The sequence below is a fragment of the Schistocerca nitens genome, chromosome 9 (assembly GCF_023898315.1).
Source record: "Schistocerca nitens isolate TAMUIC-IGC-003100 chromosome 9, iqSchNite1.1, whole genome shotgun sequence".
In the NCBI taxonomy this organism is placed as follows: domain Eukaryota; kingdom Metazoa; phylum Arthropoda; class Insecta; order Orthoptera; family Acrididae; genus Schistocerca; species Schistocerca nitens.
In genome coordinates this window covers 40,959,335-40,979,560 of record NC_064622.1, presented here as the reverse complement: position 1 = coordinate 40,979,560, position 20,226 = coordinate 40,959,335, and the positions used below count along the sequence as shown (strand labels likewise).

Genomic DNA, 20,226 nt, shown 5'->3' with positions numbered 1-20,226 from the left:
GCTCAACTCATGACCGTTTCTCACAGCTTCTGTGAAGTTTGGAAGGTAGGAGATGAGGTACTGGGAGAATTAAAGCTGTGAGGACAGGTTGTGAGTCGTGCTTGGGCAGCTCAGATGGTAGATCTGCCAGGAAGTTTTATATCAGCATACACTCTGCTGCAGAGTGACAATTTCATTCTGGAAACATCCCCCAGGCTGTGGCAAAGCCATTTCTTCACATATCCTTTCTTCCAGGAGTGCTAGTTCTGCAAGATTCACAGGAGAGTTTCTGTGTAGTTTGGAAGGTAGGAGATGAGGTACTAGCAGAATTAAAGCTATGAGGATGGGTCATGAGTTGTGCTTGGGTGGCTCAGATGGTAGAGCACTTGCCCGCGAAACGCGAAGGTTCTGAGTTCGAGTCTCGGTCTGGCACACAATTTTAATCTGCCAGAAAGTTTCAAATCAGCATACACTCCACTGCAGAGTGAAAATTTCATTCTGGTAATAAATGCTGTTTCACAGTTAATTGTATCCATCTGAACTATTTTACCAGTGATAGGTTGAAACAACTTTATCTTCTGTATATAAATATCAAAACAGTAACCAATTTTTGGTTTGGTGAAGCCCCATCAGATAAGATAATATGTGTAAAAACGCATTTGCAAAATAAACAGCATGTCTCTATACAAACAAAGTGATGTACCAGTGCCCTCATAAGTTACTATCTGGTGCCAAGTCAAGCAGTGTGTAGTTGAATGATCTCTACGAGATACACACCGTGTATGGCTATGTACGACTCGGCCGATGGACTTAGTATCGTACAACAAAGAAATGCTTTAGTCTGTCTCCTAGATAAAATTTATATTATGTGCAATTGCTGACACTTAGATGTTACAGTTGTGTAACATACTGCAGAAGTTGGCCTGAACTACCTTGTCTACAATAATACCAACTTTGGCAAGCAATCATGCAGTAGCCATTACCAAATGCATTATTTATACTCAATTTTGATTTGCACTTGCACAGCTTCTTGTTTCTTTTCTTACTTTAAAATGAGTGAAGAGATTAATCCCCTCTTCATCACAGAGTTCAACTCTCATAACACCAGAATGGACTGGCAATCCATATGACCATGTGGAACATAGAATGTGGGTGAAGGCTGGCAGCCCTGTGAGAGGGAGGTGGGAACTGTTCCCCCACACTACTCCACACCCTTTGAGCATTCCAAGTTGTCATCGTTCATGCTCGTGGCCACCTGTCATCTGGTTGTAGTTTCTACACTACAGTGACCAGAAAACAAAACCAGCCAATATATTTAGACCACACAGTCATCCTGAAGAACACAAGTAGAGTGACTTTCAGTTCTATTTCCCCTTTAGTTACTTTGTGAATTCTATCCATTTCATTGTCAATTGTGGTAATATGGGTCATGAAAGGGCATTGTAATTGCTAATCAGGGCTTACATGCTACATGTTTCAAATAAGTGTTCGGCATGTTGTGCAGTTACTGATCTGTGTGGCAAAATAAAGATAACGTCAAAAAAAGTTTAAATCAGAGTAGCACTCTGTTTACTAGTGAGAAAATGTTGCTGTCTCTCAACAGGAAAAGCCTCTTGTTGAAAGCTTAAATAGAGCCAAAAGAAGAAAACAAAAGACTACTCAAGAAAAAATACTGAAAGTTTTTGCAAAAGCATATATTCCACTGAAAAGCTGTTTTTGCAGAGAATAAAATCTATTTATTCCTTTTATTATTAATTTATCTTTAATGACTGTTTTTTTTTTTTTTTTTTTTTTTTTTTTTTTTTTTTTTTTTTTTTTTTAATTTCATATCACTACTGAGGGGGACTAGCAATCCCACACATCTATTTCTATGGAATATAAATGCTCATGGCTAAAACACCTGTGATGCACCTAGAACTATAACATCATCATTCATGTAAATGTTCTGAATTCCCAAACATTGGTATACAGTATCTCTAAAATTCTACTTCACGGACTGTTAATCCAACTATAGAAATATTTTTGTTTAGTCATTAACCATTTTAAGCATTTATTGCAACAATGAAATGAGTTTTATTCTGAACATAATAGTTGCCTTTAAAAAAGAACCACACTGATTGAAACAAAAATTTAGTAAGCAAAATGTGTACTTCACACAATAAGTAGGTTTCTACACTTTGTTTAATTAACTTAGAGCATTTCAGTATTTCATCAAGAAACATAAAATAACTAAAACCTACCATCCCTTCAAAACCGTGAGGTAGCAACAACACTAGTCCAGACTGTCGCACCCATTTTGCCTGACCCGATGATATAAACTGGTCTATGATGCACTGTGCAGTATTGTTGAAATCTCCAAACTGAGCTTCCCAACAAACTAAGGCATTCGGATTTGTCATAGAATATCCCAGTTCAAAGCCTGAAATTACATTGTTTTAAAAATAAACAGAACAATGACCATTGATAACATATAGACACAAATTATATTGCCAGCACTAAAGGGTGATGGGGAAGGGGGGAGGGAGAGGTGGGGGTGAGGGAGAGGTGGGGGTGAGGTGGGGGGGGAGAGTGAGGTGGGGGGGAGAGTGAGGTGGGGGTGAGGGTGAGGTGGGGGGTGGGCGAGGGAGAGGTGGGGGGTGGGCGAGGGAGAGGTGGGGGGTGGGCGAGGGAGAGGTGGGGGTGGGAGAGGGAGAGGTGGGGGGTGGGCGAGGTGGGGGTGGGGGGTGGGAGAGGTGGGGGGTGGGGGTGGGAGAGGGAGAGGTGGGGGGTGGGTGGGAGAGGGAGAGGTGGGGGGTGGGTGGGAGAGGGAGAGGTAGGGGGTGGGTGGGAGAGGGAGAGGTGGGGGTGGGTGGGAGAGGGAGAGGTAGGGGGTGGGTGGGAGAGGGAGAGGTGGGGGGTGGGTGGGAGAGGGAGAGGTAGGGGGTGGGTGGGAGAGGGAGAGGTGGGGGGGTGTGTGGGAGAGGGAGAGGTGGGGGGTGTGTGGGAGAGGGAGAGGTGGGGGGGTGGGTGGGAGAGGGAGAGGTGGGGGGGTGGGTGGGAGAGGGAGAGGTGGGGGGGTGGGTGGGAGAGGGAGAGGTGGGGGGGTGGGTGGGAGAGGGAGAGGTGGGGGGTGGGTGGGAGAGGGAGAGGTGGGGGGTGGGTGGGAGAGGGAGAGGTGGGGGGTGGGTGGGAGAGGCGGAGAGGTGGGGGGTGGGTGGGAGAGGCGGAGAGTGGGGAGGGAGAGGCGGAGAGTGGGGAGGGAGAGGCGGAGAGTGGGGAGGGAGAGGCGGAGAGTGGGGAGGGAGAGGCGGAGAGTGGGGTGGGAGAGGCGGAGAGTGGGGAGGGAGAGGCGGAGAGTGGGGAGGGAGAGGCGGAGAGTGGGGAGGGAGTAGTGAAACAAAAAAATATATAATTAGTTGTATTTGTAACTATAGTGTTGCTGAGGGTAAGACTGGTCTACATAGGAGCTTGACACAGAATTTTGTCATGTGTGGTAATGTTCACTGTGTGTGCTGCACAAATCTTGGTGGAGTCAGGATTATTGATCCTCTCAAGATTATCATTCAGAATTCTATGTTCTAAGAAGACTGACGATGTAACATAAATTTTGAGAAAATATTAACTTACCTAATACTGCAAACTCTGACAAAGAGCTATTACAAACAACATAAGAACCCTGGTCAGGGTAAAGATAACATAGAGGCCTGTATGTAACCTTATCTACTTTCCGGTGATGAAGTACATGGTGCCTGTGACTAAAAATAAAATAAGAAAGAAAAAAATTAAAAGTACATAGCAATTTTTTAGTATATTTGTTACTACTACTACTACTACTACTACTACTACTACTAACGACAACATATCACACACAGCATCCCATAAATACCATTATGAAGGAGAGTTTTTAGGTATGTGGAACAAGAAAAGTTGAGCTGCTATACATTAATAGCCAGAAACAGCCACTGTGAGCAACTTAAATACACTACAAACCAACAACAACTAGTGTTGACCTACTAATATTTTAGGATAAAAGCAGTTGCTCTGAAAATACTATTGATTTTCTGTTATATTATTTCACTATTGTTTTGATGTGCTACATAAAACCATTTGCTACTTCGTATGTCATAGTTAATGTGCACATTGTAAAATGGAACTAACTCTCAAATGTCCTGATCAATTATAGAAAGCTAATAACGTGCTCTTTTACTTTGTATTTTGATATCTTGTGTTTTTCAATTTCCTGTCTGATATCTATTCGCAATCTGTTAAAGGCTTTTGTATCAGAATATACGAATTCTTTCTGGACCCTAAAAGGGACAAACAGGTTAAATGGAAATTATTTTTATTGCTTGTTTATGGCTGTGAATTATACAGCGCCCACTAATTTCACTTTTATTATAAGACACACATACTGTTATGAGTACATGTACTGGCCCACAAGGGTTAAAATCTCTAAATTCCTGGAAGGGCTTCTGCAACATTTTCGGTTATCACATTAACATGATGTTCTTAGAGCATGTGTTTGTTGAACAAATAGTTTTTTTGTCTTAGCTAATTGTTCTGAACGTTAAGCCATGGAAATGAGGCAAGTGAAAGTATTCCAAGTAAGCTAGAAATCCCATCTGTAGGTCAACTCAGTCACAGATTACTTTGTGCAAAGTAGGTAGGACTGAGCTATTTGATTAGCTTATTAATGTGCTTATGCCATCTCAGTACGTCTAGGTGGCCAGTGCAGACCTTGTGTTCTCACTTCCTGCATTGGCATGTTTCCTAAATTAAGCTCTATTTTAAATTGGACAACCAACCTCTTAAAAGTTAAACAGTTTTATCACAAATGGACAAATAATGTGGGTCATCTACTGTTTATCTTCTGGTATAAACTATAAATTTGTACGCCTCATGAAGTGGCTCTAATGCTGCAAAGGTAGATGGATCACAAATAAAGATTTATCACACAGCTGAAGCATCCTTATTGATAATGAGTCAGTTCTACACCTGGTTGCCCACAAAATTTGCTACACTTCAATCTGTTACTCATCTTAATGCCTAGGAACTTCACCCATGGAATTTCATTTGTGTGTACCCACTAATCTCCCCACTTCTAGTACCTATAAGTCATCTTCTCTTGTCTAAAATTTTGTAGTGTGATTGTGTGTGTTTAAGAGCAAGGCTGCTTGCTGTAAACCACATGCATACCTGTTCCACTAACCTCCCGGCTGCCTGCTAAGAATATGTTTGTATCAGTCATCAGAACATTTTTATCATCACAGCATTTGAAGACGCCTCCGGCAGCTTTCATTAATAATTTGTGTAAAGCAAGAAGACGACTGGCTCAACTGACAAACCTTGGAGGAATCATTTTTAATGTATTCCCACTCCAAATTCCCATAATTTCACTTGTTAATATGACTGACTGCTTTCTGTTGTTTGGCTATGTAGATCACAAAACCAATGAACAGGTACTTAGTCAAGTCAGGAAGGAAAGATTGTTATGGAACAACTTGACTAAAAGAAGGCAAAGATGGATGACACACGGCCTGAGCCACCAAGGAAGAGGTAATTTGGAAATGGAGAGAAGTACTGCTTATATAAATTTACGTGAAGACTAAGTCTGCAGTAGTTACAGAGACTTGCAATGAAGAGATCTGCATAGGATAGACTAGCATGGACAGCTGCATCAAGCCATTCTTCAGGTAGGATATCACCACCACCACCACCACCACGAACACTAAAATTTTTAGCAACTAATCAATGACCTTGGCAATGTGACAGAAAATACCAAATTGGCAATTCTTGTTTGGTGATGATGAGTTTAGCGATACTGTTGTCTACAAAAGCAGATTATGTATAAGACACTGGACAAGTCAGTTTAGAATATAGATGAAAGTGATTTCTATGCATACATAATTTAAATTACAAGTAATACACTTCATACATTGAAGTATTTACACTAAAAAATAATGATGTGTGTCACAAAAGAAATATCCACTTGGGACAAAAAAAGGCGTATGTGACATACATGTATAGAAAAACAAATAATTACAATTTAAGAAAAATTGGATGATTTATTCAAAAGAGAGAGCTTCACAAATCTAGCAAGTTAGTAATGTGTTGTTCCAAGTCTGTCCCTTATGCAAGCAATTATTCGACATGGCACAGATTGACAGAGATGTTGGCTGTCCTCCTAAGGGATATAGTGCCAAATTCCGTCCAATTGGCAAGAGATCCAGCAACCTTGCTGGCGAAGGTAGGGTTTGGCAGGCACAAAGACGAGCAGTAGGAACTCTTACCATGTGTCATGGCCATTATCTTGCTGAAATGTTAGCCCAGGATGGCTTACCATGAAGAGCAACAAAACAGGGTGTAGAATATGTTGGGGTACCACTGTACTGTAAGGGTGGCACAGATTACAAATAAATGGATCCTGCTATGAAAAGAATGGCACCCCAGACCATTACTGTTGGTTGGTGGGCTATAAGGCAGGCCACAGTCAGTGTGGTATCCCACTACTGTCCATGGTGTCTACAAACACTACTTCAGCCTGGAAATTCATTGACAGGAGTAGAATTATCTTCAGTGATGAGACCCACTTCAAAGTGAGCCACGATGAGCAGCAAAGATGTGAAAAGTACCATTTTGGTACAGGGCTGTGTTGATTTTGATCACATTTAAGGTTTTATATATATATATATATATATATATATATATATATATATATATAGTAAAGTGATCATAAATATGAAAATGTGTTTTCTCTTTTTTGCCATCTATTGTCCTTATCTATTACACTTATTTTAAAGAATATTAGGTATTTCCATTGTGTAAATACATGGGAAAGAATGATAAACAGAGCTCTTAAATACTGTAGCGTTTACAATGAGTCACTAGGTTTGCATCCAAATATGATTCAATGTCCTTTTTGCAGTTTGAATGGGCTGGACACCCTATTTATAGTAAGAATCAAACTAGGTATGATATGCCTTATTTATTTTATCACTACAGCAGGATTTTAGTGAGCAACAAAGGTAGCAGGTCTTGCTCAACTTTGTTTATTCCATTTTACATTGCTTTGCAGCCACAGTGCTAAGAATTTTTTCATATCATCAACAATATCAGCGAAAACATTTTAAATGTGTTTGCAACTTTTAAAGGCTTTGTTACTTTTTTCCTTGTGACAGTATTGCATTTTTATGTGGTGCTCTGTTTTCACCAAATTCTTTTTTATAATACTCCACAGGCCTTCATTTCAGATGATGAATTTTCAAGTTTTTATGAAGTAGTTTCTTTTTCTGGCATTAAATCCTTATTCCCCTTGTGATCCAACTGTCTGTTCTATAGTTGGCCCCTTACAGTTACAGTTTTCCATGTAAATGCAGTTTGAAAGAAATGGGATAGTTTTTTTCAAATAATGACATAATATGGAAGTCACATCATTTTAGACATACTTGGCAATGGCAATATGTGCCAAAACAGCCTCTCATGAATGAAGATTAGTTATTATAAGCAGCTATTCTGGCGCAACTTTCTAATAAATGAAATAGCGCATTAATGAAGGTGCTGAATTTTTCCATGTAGATCATCGATTTTAAACCTTTGACCATTTTTCTTTGCTTAATAAGTTGCTGAGGTAGTTATGTTACCCTGACTATAGCTTCCACATGTGGTTCTTCAAGACAAGTTGTTAGCAATTCTGCCTTTTATTTTCAAGCTTAGTAATTGAGATAGATGGTCACTAAAGTTTGCATAAAATTTTTTTAGTGATATTCTGTGTAAACTCTTCTTGACTAGAAACCAATCAGAAGTTATGCTGTTTGAGACTTTCCTGATGTAATAACTGCTTCAGTGGTTCACCGGTATCACATCAAATAATGTTGTAAAAGTTCCACAATATTTCAAGGAGACAGTTAATCAGGTGAAGATGATAAGAATCTGCCTCATTGAAATATTGTGCTGTTTTCACAATATTATCCAATGTGTGAACTGCTAAAACTGTTTCACAAGTGTCTGCAATACAAGCAGGAGCCTTTAAATTGTAGGATGCAGCAAGGTTCAAAAGGGCCCCTCTGTCACCACTTTTTGTCAGAAAATCAATGTCGAAGTCCCCACAGATTACCAAATCACAATCCACTTTATTTTCTTTCTTCGGCAATGACTGCATTTTATTTCAGGAAAAAAAAAAAACATTCCAGATGGTGGCCAGTAAACTAACAATAACAAAGCTGAACTTCATAGCTGCAATTTCACAGTCTTCTTCAAAACTAATTCCACCTAAAAAGAAACAATGGAAAATCCAGGACAGAATGTAACAATACTATGAGGAGGAAGTTGCTACTCACCATATAGTGGAGATGCTGGAGTCGCAGATAGGCACAACAAAAAAAAGACTTTCACAATTAAAGCCTTCACACATTGGCCGAACTATTGTTGATGAAGGCCAACAGCTGACAGCTTTAACTGTGAAAAGTCTTTTTGTTGTGCCTATCTGTGACTCAGCATCTCAGCTATACAGTGAGTAGCAACTTCCCTTCTCATAATATTGTTAATTCCATTTACGTGAGGTAGGGCAGTAAAATTTGTATCTTCGTTAATGTAAGTTCCTACCCCATCTTGCTTCCTGTTATTTCTGCAATAATATGAAGACAAAACCAAGCTTATGGGAGCATATACTGTCTGCTGTACAGGAGCCTTTTCAGAAGAAAAACTGAGCAGCTGTTTAAAAGTTATTGTCAGAAAAAGTTCAACATTCTGTTACGAGTAACTTCCCGAAACATAATGAGAACACTTGAAGGACGGGGAAGGGACAGCAATTAAATTTTGCTTGGTTATTCCCACTTTTCATTAACCAGTATTACTACTACCTATATTAGTCTTTCTGAAAATACATGCAGACTCCATTTGTTTGAACTGCACTGTTAATCATTTATTACATGAAGCTCATTCTCTTCATGGCACAACATGCTTTGATTCCAGTGCCTTTGCTTCTGCTCTCATTGCCCTGGCCTGTGCTAAAGGAAAACTAAATTCATATTGTTATAATATATTAGTCTTATTCCTTGGATTCGATGAAGAGGGGTCATTGGGATGTCAAAAGAAGTCAAAGATGTAAATTTGAGTGCAATATGAACTGTTATAAGAATATTTTTGGAAAAGAAATTTCTTATCCACTGTGTGCCCTCGCTAAACGTCTTCCCACTGTTCATACAGTAAATTCCCTCTGAATAATGCAACAATCAGCATTTACAATTTCCCCCCCCCCCCCCTTCTTAGCTAAACCTGGTTGATGGTAGATGCTTGTTACTGTTGTTTGATCACCGTAGCCAGGCAAACTAGTTAGTATAGGGCTCACATCTATTTACTGCATGACTACCGGATTTGGAAAGAAATTATAAATTGCAGTTGCATTATGTCATCATATTCTCATTGGGAATGATGCTTTAGGAAAAGAACAGAAGGTACCTGAAGATAACAGTATTAGGAAAAAGATACATTGCTACTCACCATAAAGATGACACGTTGAGTTCCAGACAGGCACAACAGAAAGACAGTTACACATTTAGCTCGGCCAAAGCTTTCTTCAGAAAAAGAGTGCGTGCGCGCGCACACACACACACACACACACACACACACACACACACACACACACACACACAAAGGAAGCATACCTCACACACACGTGACCATTGCCTCTGGCAGTTCCAACAGGAATGTCATTCTGATCAGAGCTGCTGGAGATAGTGGTCATGAGAGTTGTTGCAGTGTGTGTGTGTGTGTGTGTGTGTGTGTGTGTGTGTGTGTGTGTGTGTGTGTGCGTGCGTGCGTGCGTGCGTGCGTGCGTGCGCACGGGTGCACGCACACGCATGGCGTGGGGGTTCACGTGCGTGCACGTGCGCCTGCCTGTAACTAAACATGTTACCTATACAGTGAGTCACAATCCTATCCTTTTGATAATATTGTTGATATTCCATCCTGGGCTTTCCATTGCTTGTTTGTACCTGAAGCTACATATTTCTCACTTCCGTCATTACTATTTGAGATGAAATGAATATGAAAATTGTCACATATGTTGACTTTCAGTTTATTTCTACTACATGTTGTAAATAATCTCTGCACCAGGGTAATGGAGTCTATAACATATTCTGTTGGGGACATGACACCTTTCAACACCATTATCTTGTAAATGTATTTACAAATCTTAAGTGAAGCACACCATTCAAAGGGCTGTTCAATTCAGTACTCATTTATTCCAGTTGTCCTGTATGCAATTATTCCCTCCTTCCTCGCGTTGTGCATACAGTAATGTCATTCCACGTCAACAGTAATGTCATAACAACTTGTATCCAGTTAGGTGCATCTGCACGATTTCTGTGACTTTCAAATGATATTCTGCTATGTATGATACACCTGCAGAAATATTTTGAGTTTTTCCCTTTGTGTTGTCCAAGTTCCATTCTTAGGCTTCCATTAATTGTGTCATGCTGTGGCCCTAGTTATTATGCCACTACGTCTTTTACAGAACTTTACAACACTGGAAATCCCAGGGTTTGGACATACAGTGCTTTGACTATACTGAATGCTTCCAAAAATTAGCCAAGAAAGTAATCTATTACTGGAAACATTCAGATGTAGATCATGTTGTTTCTGGCATGACCAATGTGTGAGTGTCCCATCCCACTGAGATTCTTCTGAAGCTCTGAATTTACACATTTGAGAGCACCATCCATCTAGGGCTTGTCAAAACACTCAAAGAGTGACACACTCTCCAACATTAGTGTGAGCAGAATTAACAGGTGCAGTATTCACGTTAATCATGCATGCATGCATCCTACATCACAAGTATACCCTGTGTGCAAGATACAACTGTAACAAGCTGGTAGAAAGACTTCCTCTTGAGAATAATCTTAACTTAATGTCTCTGTTTTATTTAAATATGCTCAGTGTAACTATTGATGGACAGTAAATATAAAGTACATCAAGATGTTCCACAAATCAATGAATCAAGTCAAGGCAAATTCTGTCAGTCACTGAAGGTATTATCAATCGTAAACTCTGTTGTGACTCGCTGATCTTTCAAAGTGCCGCCGCGCAGTTATGCGCGTCCTCTACATGTGGCGCTGTCTGCCAGCCATGCAGCAGCAGCACCACCACCTAAGTGGCCAGCCAGCCAGTGGCTGCTAGACTTGGACTCAGTTATGATTTGATTGTTAAAGTGTATACACGTCTTACTCTGTTTACTTGATCTGTGAATTTCATGTATTGCATCTTCCTTGAAATATATTTGTTCAACTTGAAGTTATTACAAACTCACATACCTGAATGTGCCTCTCTCTACATCTTGTCCACTTAGGCGCACATGGATTCCTTCCTTCAACAGAGAACCAAAAGCCATTGCTTCACCAAGAGCCCAATCAACTTTTCTCGCCTTTACCATTTCCATTCGTGCTTTCAATATGCGTTCTAAACCTACAGCAAAAGAACATTAATGCAAAGATTGTGCTGTTTGATGCTTTCCTGACGATGTTTGTCTGTAACAAAAAGTAAAAAATAAAGAAAGAAAGGTAAAAAACTTTACAACAGAATACTGAATATGAAAGGATATAAGCTTCTTGTGCATTATATATGGGAAAAAGTTACTTCTACAAAACAAAGCCATGGCATCAATATAAGCAAATAAAAACTGGCTGTATTGAACTAGAGGACAACATACAAAATCAGCACTAATGCCAAGAAACAGATTTTTGAAATGCAGAACTGAATGTTATACATAAACATTTTACTGTACCACTGGCTTTTATATCTAAAGAGATAACTAATCACACAACAGCCACAACAGATACAGTCATATATCATCTACATGGCGTCGAGCAGGTTTTGCATCTAGGTCAATTACAATTTTGTAGGCTCAATGGGTCTTATTGTAAGACATTTGAATGACTTAATCATTTAATTTTGTATGTTCTGTGACATGTGTATTGGCTATGAGGCATCAGATGATAGGCAAAAGTCCTAAACTCATCAGGTTAAGTGAATTTAACAAATAAAATGCTTAAAACAAACATATATTTGTTGTAAGTGAGCTTTTGCCAGAAGGCCTTCTTCTAATACAAACACACACACGCGCACACACACACACACGCATGCACGCACGCATGCACGCACTGTCTCTGGCCACCGAGGCTGGACTTTGAGCAACTGCACGTGACAGGAGAAGCAGCCTGGGTGGTAGGGGTTAGGACGAGGCTGCTGTGCAGAGGGGGAGGGGGAGGGGGAGGGGGAGCAGGGTAGGGGTGTGATATGGTAAAGTGCTGCTTGTGGGAGCATAAAGGGACAAACACAAATCTCCCATGCCTTCTCTCTCCAGTCACCCTCCGCCTCCCAAAGTCCCAACATCCGGCCACAAAGGAGCATTTGCCTCATGACTCGGTATCACCCAGGACTGGAGCAACTGAATCACATTCTCCACCAGGGTTTTGACTACCGCTTGTCATGACCTAAAATGAGGACCATGCTACCCACTATCCTTCCCACCCCTCCCACAGTGGTATTCTGCTGTCAAATGTGTGAAATCTTATGGGACTTAACTGCTAAGGTCATCAGTCCCTAAGCTTACACACTACTTAACCTAAATTATTCTAAAGACAAACACACACGCCCATGGCCGAGGGAGGATTTGAACCTCCACCGGGACCAGCTGCACAGTCCACGACTGCAGTGCCTTAGACCACTCGCCTAATCACGCGCGGCGGAATTCTGTTGTCCACTGAACCTACATAATATACTCGTCCATCTTTACACAACCCCGGCTCACAATCCCTTACCTCATGACTTATACCCCTGTAATAGACCTAGCTGCAACCATTGTGCTGCATTCAATGTAGGCTTGACAACCAACAAGCTGTCTGTTCACATTAATGACCCCCGACAAACTGTGTCCAATAAACAAGTGGACCACCCTGTTGCTGAACACTCTGCCAAACATGATATCCTTCAATTCAATGACTGCTTCACAGCCTGTGCCATATGGATCCTTCCCACCAACACCAGCTTTTCTTAATTGTGCAGGTGAGAACTTTCCCTGCAATACATCCTACGTTCACGTAACCCTACTGGCCTCAAACTTTGGTAGTCATTGTCCTCACCCATCCAGCCCCTTCCATGATCCCATTACAGCACTACACAGCCGTCATCCCACCACCACCCACCACCCACCACCCACCACCCACCACCCACCACCCACCCAGTCTTTTAATTTCTCTCCTTTTCCGCTCTATGACTTAGAGCACGTCAAAACGCTGCTCAGTCTTGCACACTTCTCGCTGAGTACAGGGCTCATTATTGCTGGCACAGGCGAGTGAGGTGGGGATGACTGATGTCACACTAAAAAATGAGCTTAGGCGAGGATTGTCGAATAGGACACGTGCTGGCCTGAGAGACTCGCTTTATTGTAACATATTGTTAGGCAGTAAGTTGTCATGGGACTGAACTCAGTACGAGTGGTTGCGGAACTGGGACCAGTGCAATAACTACCATCACAAAAGATGTTGTGTTGGAGAAACTTGCTGATGGGACGTACATTCTGATAAATAAAATGGGAGTAAGTAGTGGCAGTTCCAGTTGGGAAAAATTTAAGGTAAGCCCTTCAATTATTACTAAGTAATTACAGAATAGAGCTTCCGAATTCGAGATGTGACACTATTTGATTAATTGAATCACTTTGTTTGTGTAGTATTTTTTAATGAATTGATACGTTTGTTGTGTCTGTAAACAAAAGGAAAAATGGTCTTCATGAAACATACATGAAGGTGTTTACTAAGACTGTTTCAGGTGGTTGTTGAAAGAGATACACAGCTTCCAGTTGGTTACGTTCAGTGCCAAAATGGAAATTGTGGAGGATTGCTTGCTTACAAAGGAAGCACAACTGCAAGTAACATACATAAATGTAAGGATAATTGATGCTTGTCAAGCATTGCAGCTGCCAGTGCTGATAAAATATCTATTAGGGACAAACGTGTTTACTGTGTGCAGTAGACCTCTGACCATTTCATATGGTAAGTGGTGAAGGATTCATAAGCTTAGCTCAAGAACTGATAAATACAGGAGCAAAATACGGACAAATCACCACCCAAGACGTGCTACCTTCCCCAAGGTCTGTAGCACGACATATTAAGAAATTGGCTGATCAAGTCAGGAGTGAACTTAATCCAGTAGTGAAAGACACAATTGGTAAAAACCAGTGTTCAATGACATGCAATCTGTGGACACAGTTATCATAAAACCCATTACCTGACTATCACATCCAACTGTATTGATGAGTCGACGGACAAATGGAAACTAAAAAACAGTGTACTCTTCAGTATGAGGTTTCCTGATGTTGCCAAGACTGGTGAACATATCATTACGGAAATATATGAACAAATGGCAGAGTTGCAGAAAACGTCCTTGGAACTAAGACAGGTTACTTTCGTTACAGATCAGGAAGCTAACATCAAGAAAGCACTAGAAGCATGCATACGACTCCCATGTGTGATGCACTGTATTAATACAGCACCGAGACACACATTCAATGAAGGTTTCTTAATGGATGAGACTCCATCCTAACTGTACCTAAACTAGTAGGCTTTATGAAACGATCTGGCTTAGTCATGAGATTAGATAAACCTTACACTATGATGTAGAAACCAGGTAGAACAGTGTGTACATGATGTTAGACTCATTCCATTCACAGAAAGACCAAATAGAGATTGTTTTGAGTGATTAAAACAAACACAAGATGAAGACATCATATCAGAAAGTGACTATGGAAAGCGTTATTCAATTTTTGAAGGTTTTCAAAGAGGCTACGGACAATTTGGAAGGAGACAATGAGCCAACACTACCATTTATAGTGCCATGGATTTTGAAACTGATAGGTCTCTGCGAAACTGGAGCCGACAATGTGTAAGCTAAATGAAAGGGCAGAACTGTTTATAAAACAGAAAGTTCTGAATTAACTACATGACATTCATCATGTGGCAACGTTCTTGCATCCCTGTTTCAAGGAACTATTAGTTTTTCCTGAAGAAAGAAGAGAAAAAATTCATCAAGATGTGCGTAAAATGTTAAAATAATGTTGTTGATACAAATGTAACCAAAGATGTCGTGCCTTCTCCCACAAAAAAATTTCAAAAGTGGCAAACATCCACCTCAAAGTCGAAAGATGAGGTTGAGAAATATATGAACATGGAGAGTCCAAACAATGAGTTCACAGACCTTCTTTCATGGTGGAAAACAAATTCATGTGCCCTCTCGAAACTCAGCAAAGACGTTTTCTGCATACCTGCCAGTAAAACCTCGAGTGAAAGAAATTTTAGTAAGGCAGGGATGGTACTGGCTCAGAAAAGAAGTTTTCTAGATTCTGATCATGTTAATGATATTATCATCATCCATAACAATAAGAGAACCAAATAAGCTAAATTTGAGGCACAGAAACAAAGGCACTGACAACTGGTTTTCTGAGGTGTGTACGTAATCAAATATAATATTGAGGGGTGATAAGTAATGACTGCACAGTTATGCAGTGGATATTACATACTTCATGCTAAGTAGTGTAAATTATTGTATAACTATGGTACTAACAGGAGAACAGACTCAACTGCAGTGCAATATCTTCAGAAATGGGACTGCTGAATTAAGGTTTCAGATTAATTTGCAAAACTATATTGTACATTATTTGGTTTGACTATGTACACTTTCTTTTAATTACATGAATTTATAATTGTGTACTACGGTCGTTTACATAGCTTGAGTAGAAGAAAATTGGTTGTGTATAAGAAACGACTTCTTCACTAAATAACAGATTAATTTCAATGTACTGTTTAGCAGGTGGATCAAATCCTCAGCTGCTGCTTTAAATCATTTTTCTTTTGGGTGATACTGTACGACTGTCAGTACAACAGTCTTTGGTTGGTCAGTTAGTTAGTTAAATGTTTGATAAATCATTTGAATGATTCTTTTATGGAAATGATGTGGAAAGAACATCTTTTTTCTCTGGCTACCACCTTTTCAATATACACTCCTGGAAATGGAAAAAAGAACACATTGACACCGGTGTGTCAGACCCACCATACTTGCTCCGGACACTGCGAGAGGGCTGTACAAGCAATGATCACACGCACGGCACAGCGGACACACCAGGAACCGCGGTGTTGGCCGTCGAATGGCGCTAGCTGCGCAGCATTTGTGCACCGCCGCTGTCAGTGTCAGCCAGTTTGCCATGGCATACGGAGCTCCATCGCAGTCTTTAACACTGGTAGCATGCCGCGACAGCGTGGACGTGAACCGTATGTGCAGTTGACGGACTTTGAGCGAGGGCGTATAGTGGGCATGCGGGAGGCCGGGTGGACGTACCGCCGAATTGCTCAACACGTGGGGCGTGAGGTCTCCACAGTACATCGATGTTGTCGCCAGTGGTCGGCGGAAGGTGCACGTGCCCACCAACCTGGGACCGGACCGCAGCGACGCACGGATGCACGCCAAGACCGTAGGATCCTACGCAGTGCCGTAGGGGACCGCACCGCCACTTCCCAGCAAATTAGGGACACTGTTGCTCCTGGGGTATCGGCGAGGACCATTCGCAACCGTCTCCATGAAGCTGGGCTACGGTCCCGCACACTGTTAGGCCGTCTTCCGCTCACGCCCCAACATCGTGCAGCCCGCCTCCAGTGGTGTCGCGACAGGCGTGAATGGAGGGACGAATGGAGACGTGTCGTCTTCAGCGATGAGAGTCGCTTCTGCCTTGGTGCCAATGATGGTCGTATGAGTGTTTGGCGCCGTGCAGGTGAGCGCCACAATCAGGACTGCATACAACCGAGGCACACAGGGCCAACACCCGGCATCATGGTGTAGGGAGCGATCTCCTACACTGGCCGTACACCACTGGTGATCGTCGAGGGGACACTGAATAGTGCACGGTACATCCAAACCGTCTCCAACCCATCGTTCTACCATTCCTAGACAGGCAAGGGAACTTGCTGTTCCAACAGGACAATGCACGTCCGCATGTATCCCGTGCCACCCAACGTGCTCTAGAAGGTGTAAGTCAACTACCCTGGCCAGCAAGATCTCCGGATCTGTCCCCCATTGAGCATGTTTGGGACTGGATGAAGCATCGTCTCACGCGGTCTGCACGTCCAGCACGAATGCTGGTCCAACTGAGGCGCCAGGTGGAAATGGCATGGCAAGCCGTTCCACAGGACTACATCCAGCATCTCTACGATCGTCTCCATGGGAGAATAGCAGCCTGCATTGCTGCGAAAGGTGGATATACACTGTACTAGTGCCGACATTGTGCATGCTCTGTTGCCTGTGTCTATGTGCCTGTGGTTCTGTCAGTGTGATCATGTCATGTATCTGACCCCAGGAATGTGTCAATAAAGTTTCCCCTTCCTGGGACAATGAATTCACGGTGTTCTTATTTCAATTTCCAGGAGTGTACATTCATCAATGGAACAGAAGTTGTCCAGAAGAAGTGATTTTTAAGTTCAATTTAAAACTTACTTTGCTACCTGCCAGACATTTTATGTTATTGGGCAAGTGACCAAAGATGTTTGTTGCTGCATACTGAACTCCTTTCTGAGCCACTGAAAGCTTTAATAATGGGTAAGATCTTTTTTCCTTCTAGTGTTCTTCTCAAACTGTGATGGGCTGTTTATGACGAATGTCATTAACAAATATATGTATTTTGACAGCGCAGTTAAAATGCCAACCCCCTTGAAGATTATTGCGCCTACATGATTTCTGTGAGTGAACATCACACATTATTTTTACTGCTCTCTTTTGTGGAATCAATACTTTCTTTCTAAGTGACGAGTTACCTCAGAACATCATTCTGTAATGCATTTCTCTTTGTTGAGTTCAAGCACCGTAATCTTGAGGTTCTTTCTGCTTTAGCAACAGGTGGATCAGGCTTTTTGTAGTTTTTCTTATGTCTGTTACTGTGATTTGTATATTTTCAGTTAGAAAACACAGCATATAAAAATAAAATTGCAGGGCAGTGATGGTTAACAGAAGGGTATCAAATGATAACAAATGGTAATTATGTACAGCAATTAATACATTAAGCACCTATGACCTGAAAAGTGGAACACCTCAAAAGGTGGTCGTTTCCTTCAAGTGTTCCATGTATGTATCTACAGAGCCTGCGAAAGACTGTTCATAAGTCCAAAGCACCTACTTCCTCGAATATTCTACCTGTACAGCATTGTTGCAAAAGTGAAATATCTTTTATAGAACTAGGGCCTACAATAAAATAAAAACAAAACATAAAAGTTACACAATTAGTTTTGATAGAAAACTTTACAAAATTAACTCTGAAACAGATAATATGTTAACCACCTTTCCCTAGTTGATGGCAATCTTTAATGCTAATTGAGGTCGTAATAAATACAATGAACTGTATTAAGTCATTGAAGAGGGAAGAAACAGCGGAGTAATGCGAAAGGAAATCTTGCATACGCACAGTTACACACAAAATAGGAAACATTTGTAAAATGAAACGTCACTTTAAAAATAACCATAAGTACAAAACGCACACACACACACAAAATTCAACATTAATATCTATGGTAGGCAGGAAAGTAGGTCGTTAGTTTTCCTTGCTACTGCAAGAAATGACTTCGTGTTAATGCTTAGCTTAAACCCCACGGTAAGCTTATCTTCGTGCAGAAAATAATTTACAGTCATCTCTTGCTTTATCATAAGGTTTCACAATTTCCCTTGTCGCCATTACATGACAGTTTCTTAGTAACCACAATGCCGCCACTGATAGCACTTTTACAGGAAACTTTGGCAGCTTTACATTTATAATTACGTGGACTGGATTTGTTCGAATGTCTGATTTGCTTTGTTTGACTAAAATGTGTCTTAAATCTCCCAAAATGCATTCATACATACCAGCACAACTGTGACATGTTAACCGCGAATGTTCCTTACTAGTATACTTGTAACTCGGGTTGCCGCACACAGTACGACCTACGTTTGGAACGACCCCATGCGACCGGCGGCACTGCAGGTGGCCAGCCAAGAGTGTCAGGTTGCATCATTATCGAGACTGCACTCCCAGAACATGATAATCTTGCAGGCAGCATTCTCGCTGCTCAGTCTCGCTTGCAAGAACAAGCAGGAATATGGCAACATCTGACGGCCTCTACTATGACTCAGCATCTCCACTGTATGGTAACAACTTTCGTTCTCATCATATCATTACATTACATCCTGGATTTTCCATTGTTTTATTTAAATTTTAAGAAGTCTAATTTCAGAAGCACCCCCCCCCCCCCCCCCCCCTTCCTGGAAGGTCACTGTACGAGAACTACTACTTTTACAAATCAAGCACTGGCTTTAGGTAATAAGCTTGCTATATATGAACTGTTTTATTCCATAATCTGTCAGCTGGTGTCCAACTGTTATGTTTGATATATTTTAACATTTAATTTCCCATTCATAAATGGCTCAGTTTGCCATGAAAAATCATTATACCTATCTCACTGTCTTAATTTATTTTGAAGCACTCCAACATTCCAGTCATATCCATCATTCCTCTATATTAACTACAATCTTAAACTTCTTGTTTATTTCCTTATCTGGTGTCACAAAAAATTCTGTGATGTGATGAGTTGTCTTTTTATTCACAGCATTGCGAAGCAAGGAAGAAGGCAGATTTGTCTTTAACACCCCATCAACAGGGCGAACAAGACAAAGAAAAAGATCACATTGGAAGGAAATTGGCTATGTCCTTTATGAAGGATCAGTTCTAGCACTGACTAGGCTCCCATACATTTATCACAATGAAGATGATTGTTGTTTTATAGGAACTAAACTTTGAGATCATCAGGACCTCTATCCTAAGAAAACTCAGCTCTTTTCAATGTCCGAGGTCTGTTTACTAAGGCCTGTTGCTGTGGTAAATTACTGGAATATGGTGATAAAAATAATGGGAGGTGTCAGTTTATGGAGGCTAAAACAGAAATAGTTTGGGGAGGGAGGATCATCACTGCAGGGAGGTGGAACACTTGAGGAACAGTGAATTAGTACTTCACAGGTGATAAGTATCACGTCATTTATTTCCAACTCGGTTCCACAAATTCCCTTCTGGTGGTTAATCTTAAACATTACTTTTGCACCGAAAGCTGCCCAGTTAACTTTTCTGTTGAGTGGTGGTTAAGAAAAGAGAGAGAGGGATCAAAGCTGCACAGAGCATTAGGGCTGCTCCAGTGGCAAAAGGAGTGGTGGCTG

The 20,226-nt window shown here is 41.1% G+C and overlaps 1 protein-coding gene across 1 annotated transcript in view; it reads right to left on the bottom strand.

The window, feature by feature from the left end:
- Nucleotides 1-20,226, bottom strand: part of LOC126203184 (2-oxoglutarate dehydrogenase complex component E1-like) — a 230,750-nt gene that overhangs the window by 61,437 nt on the left and 149,087 nt on the right. Inside the window, exons 12-14 of the mRNA XM_049937426.1 lie at nt 11,268-11,418; nt 3,586-3,713; nt 2,220-2,398 (exon numbers count right to left, since the gene is read on the bottom strand). Coding sequence (XP_049793383.1) covers nt 2,220-2,398; nt 3,586-3,713; nt 11,268-11,418 — 458 coding nt within the window. The remainder of the gene's footprint in view (nt 1-2,219; nt 2,399-3,585; nt 3,714-11,267; nt 11,419-20,226) is intronic.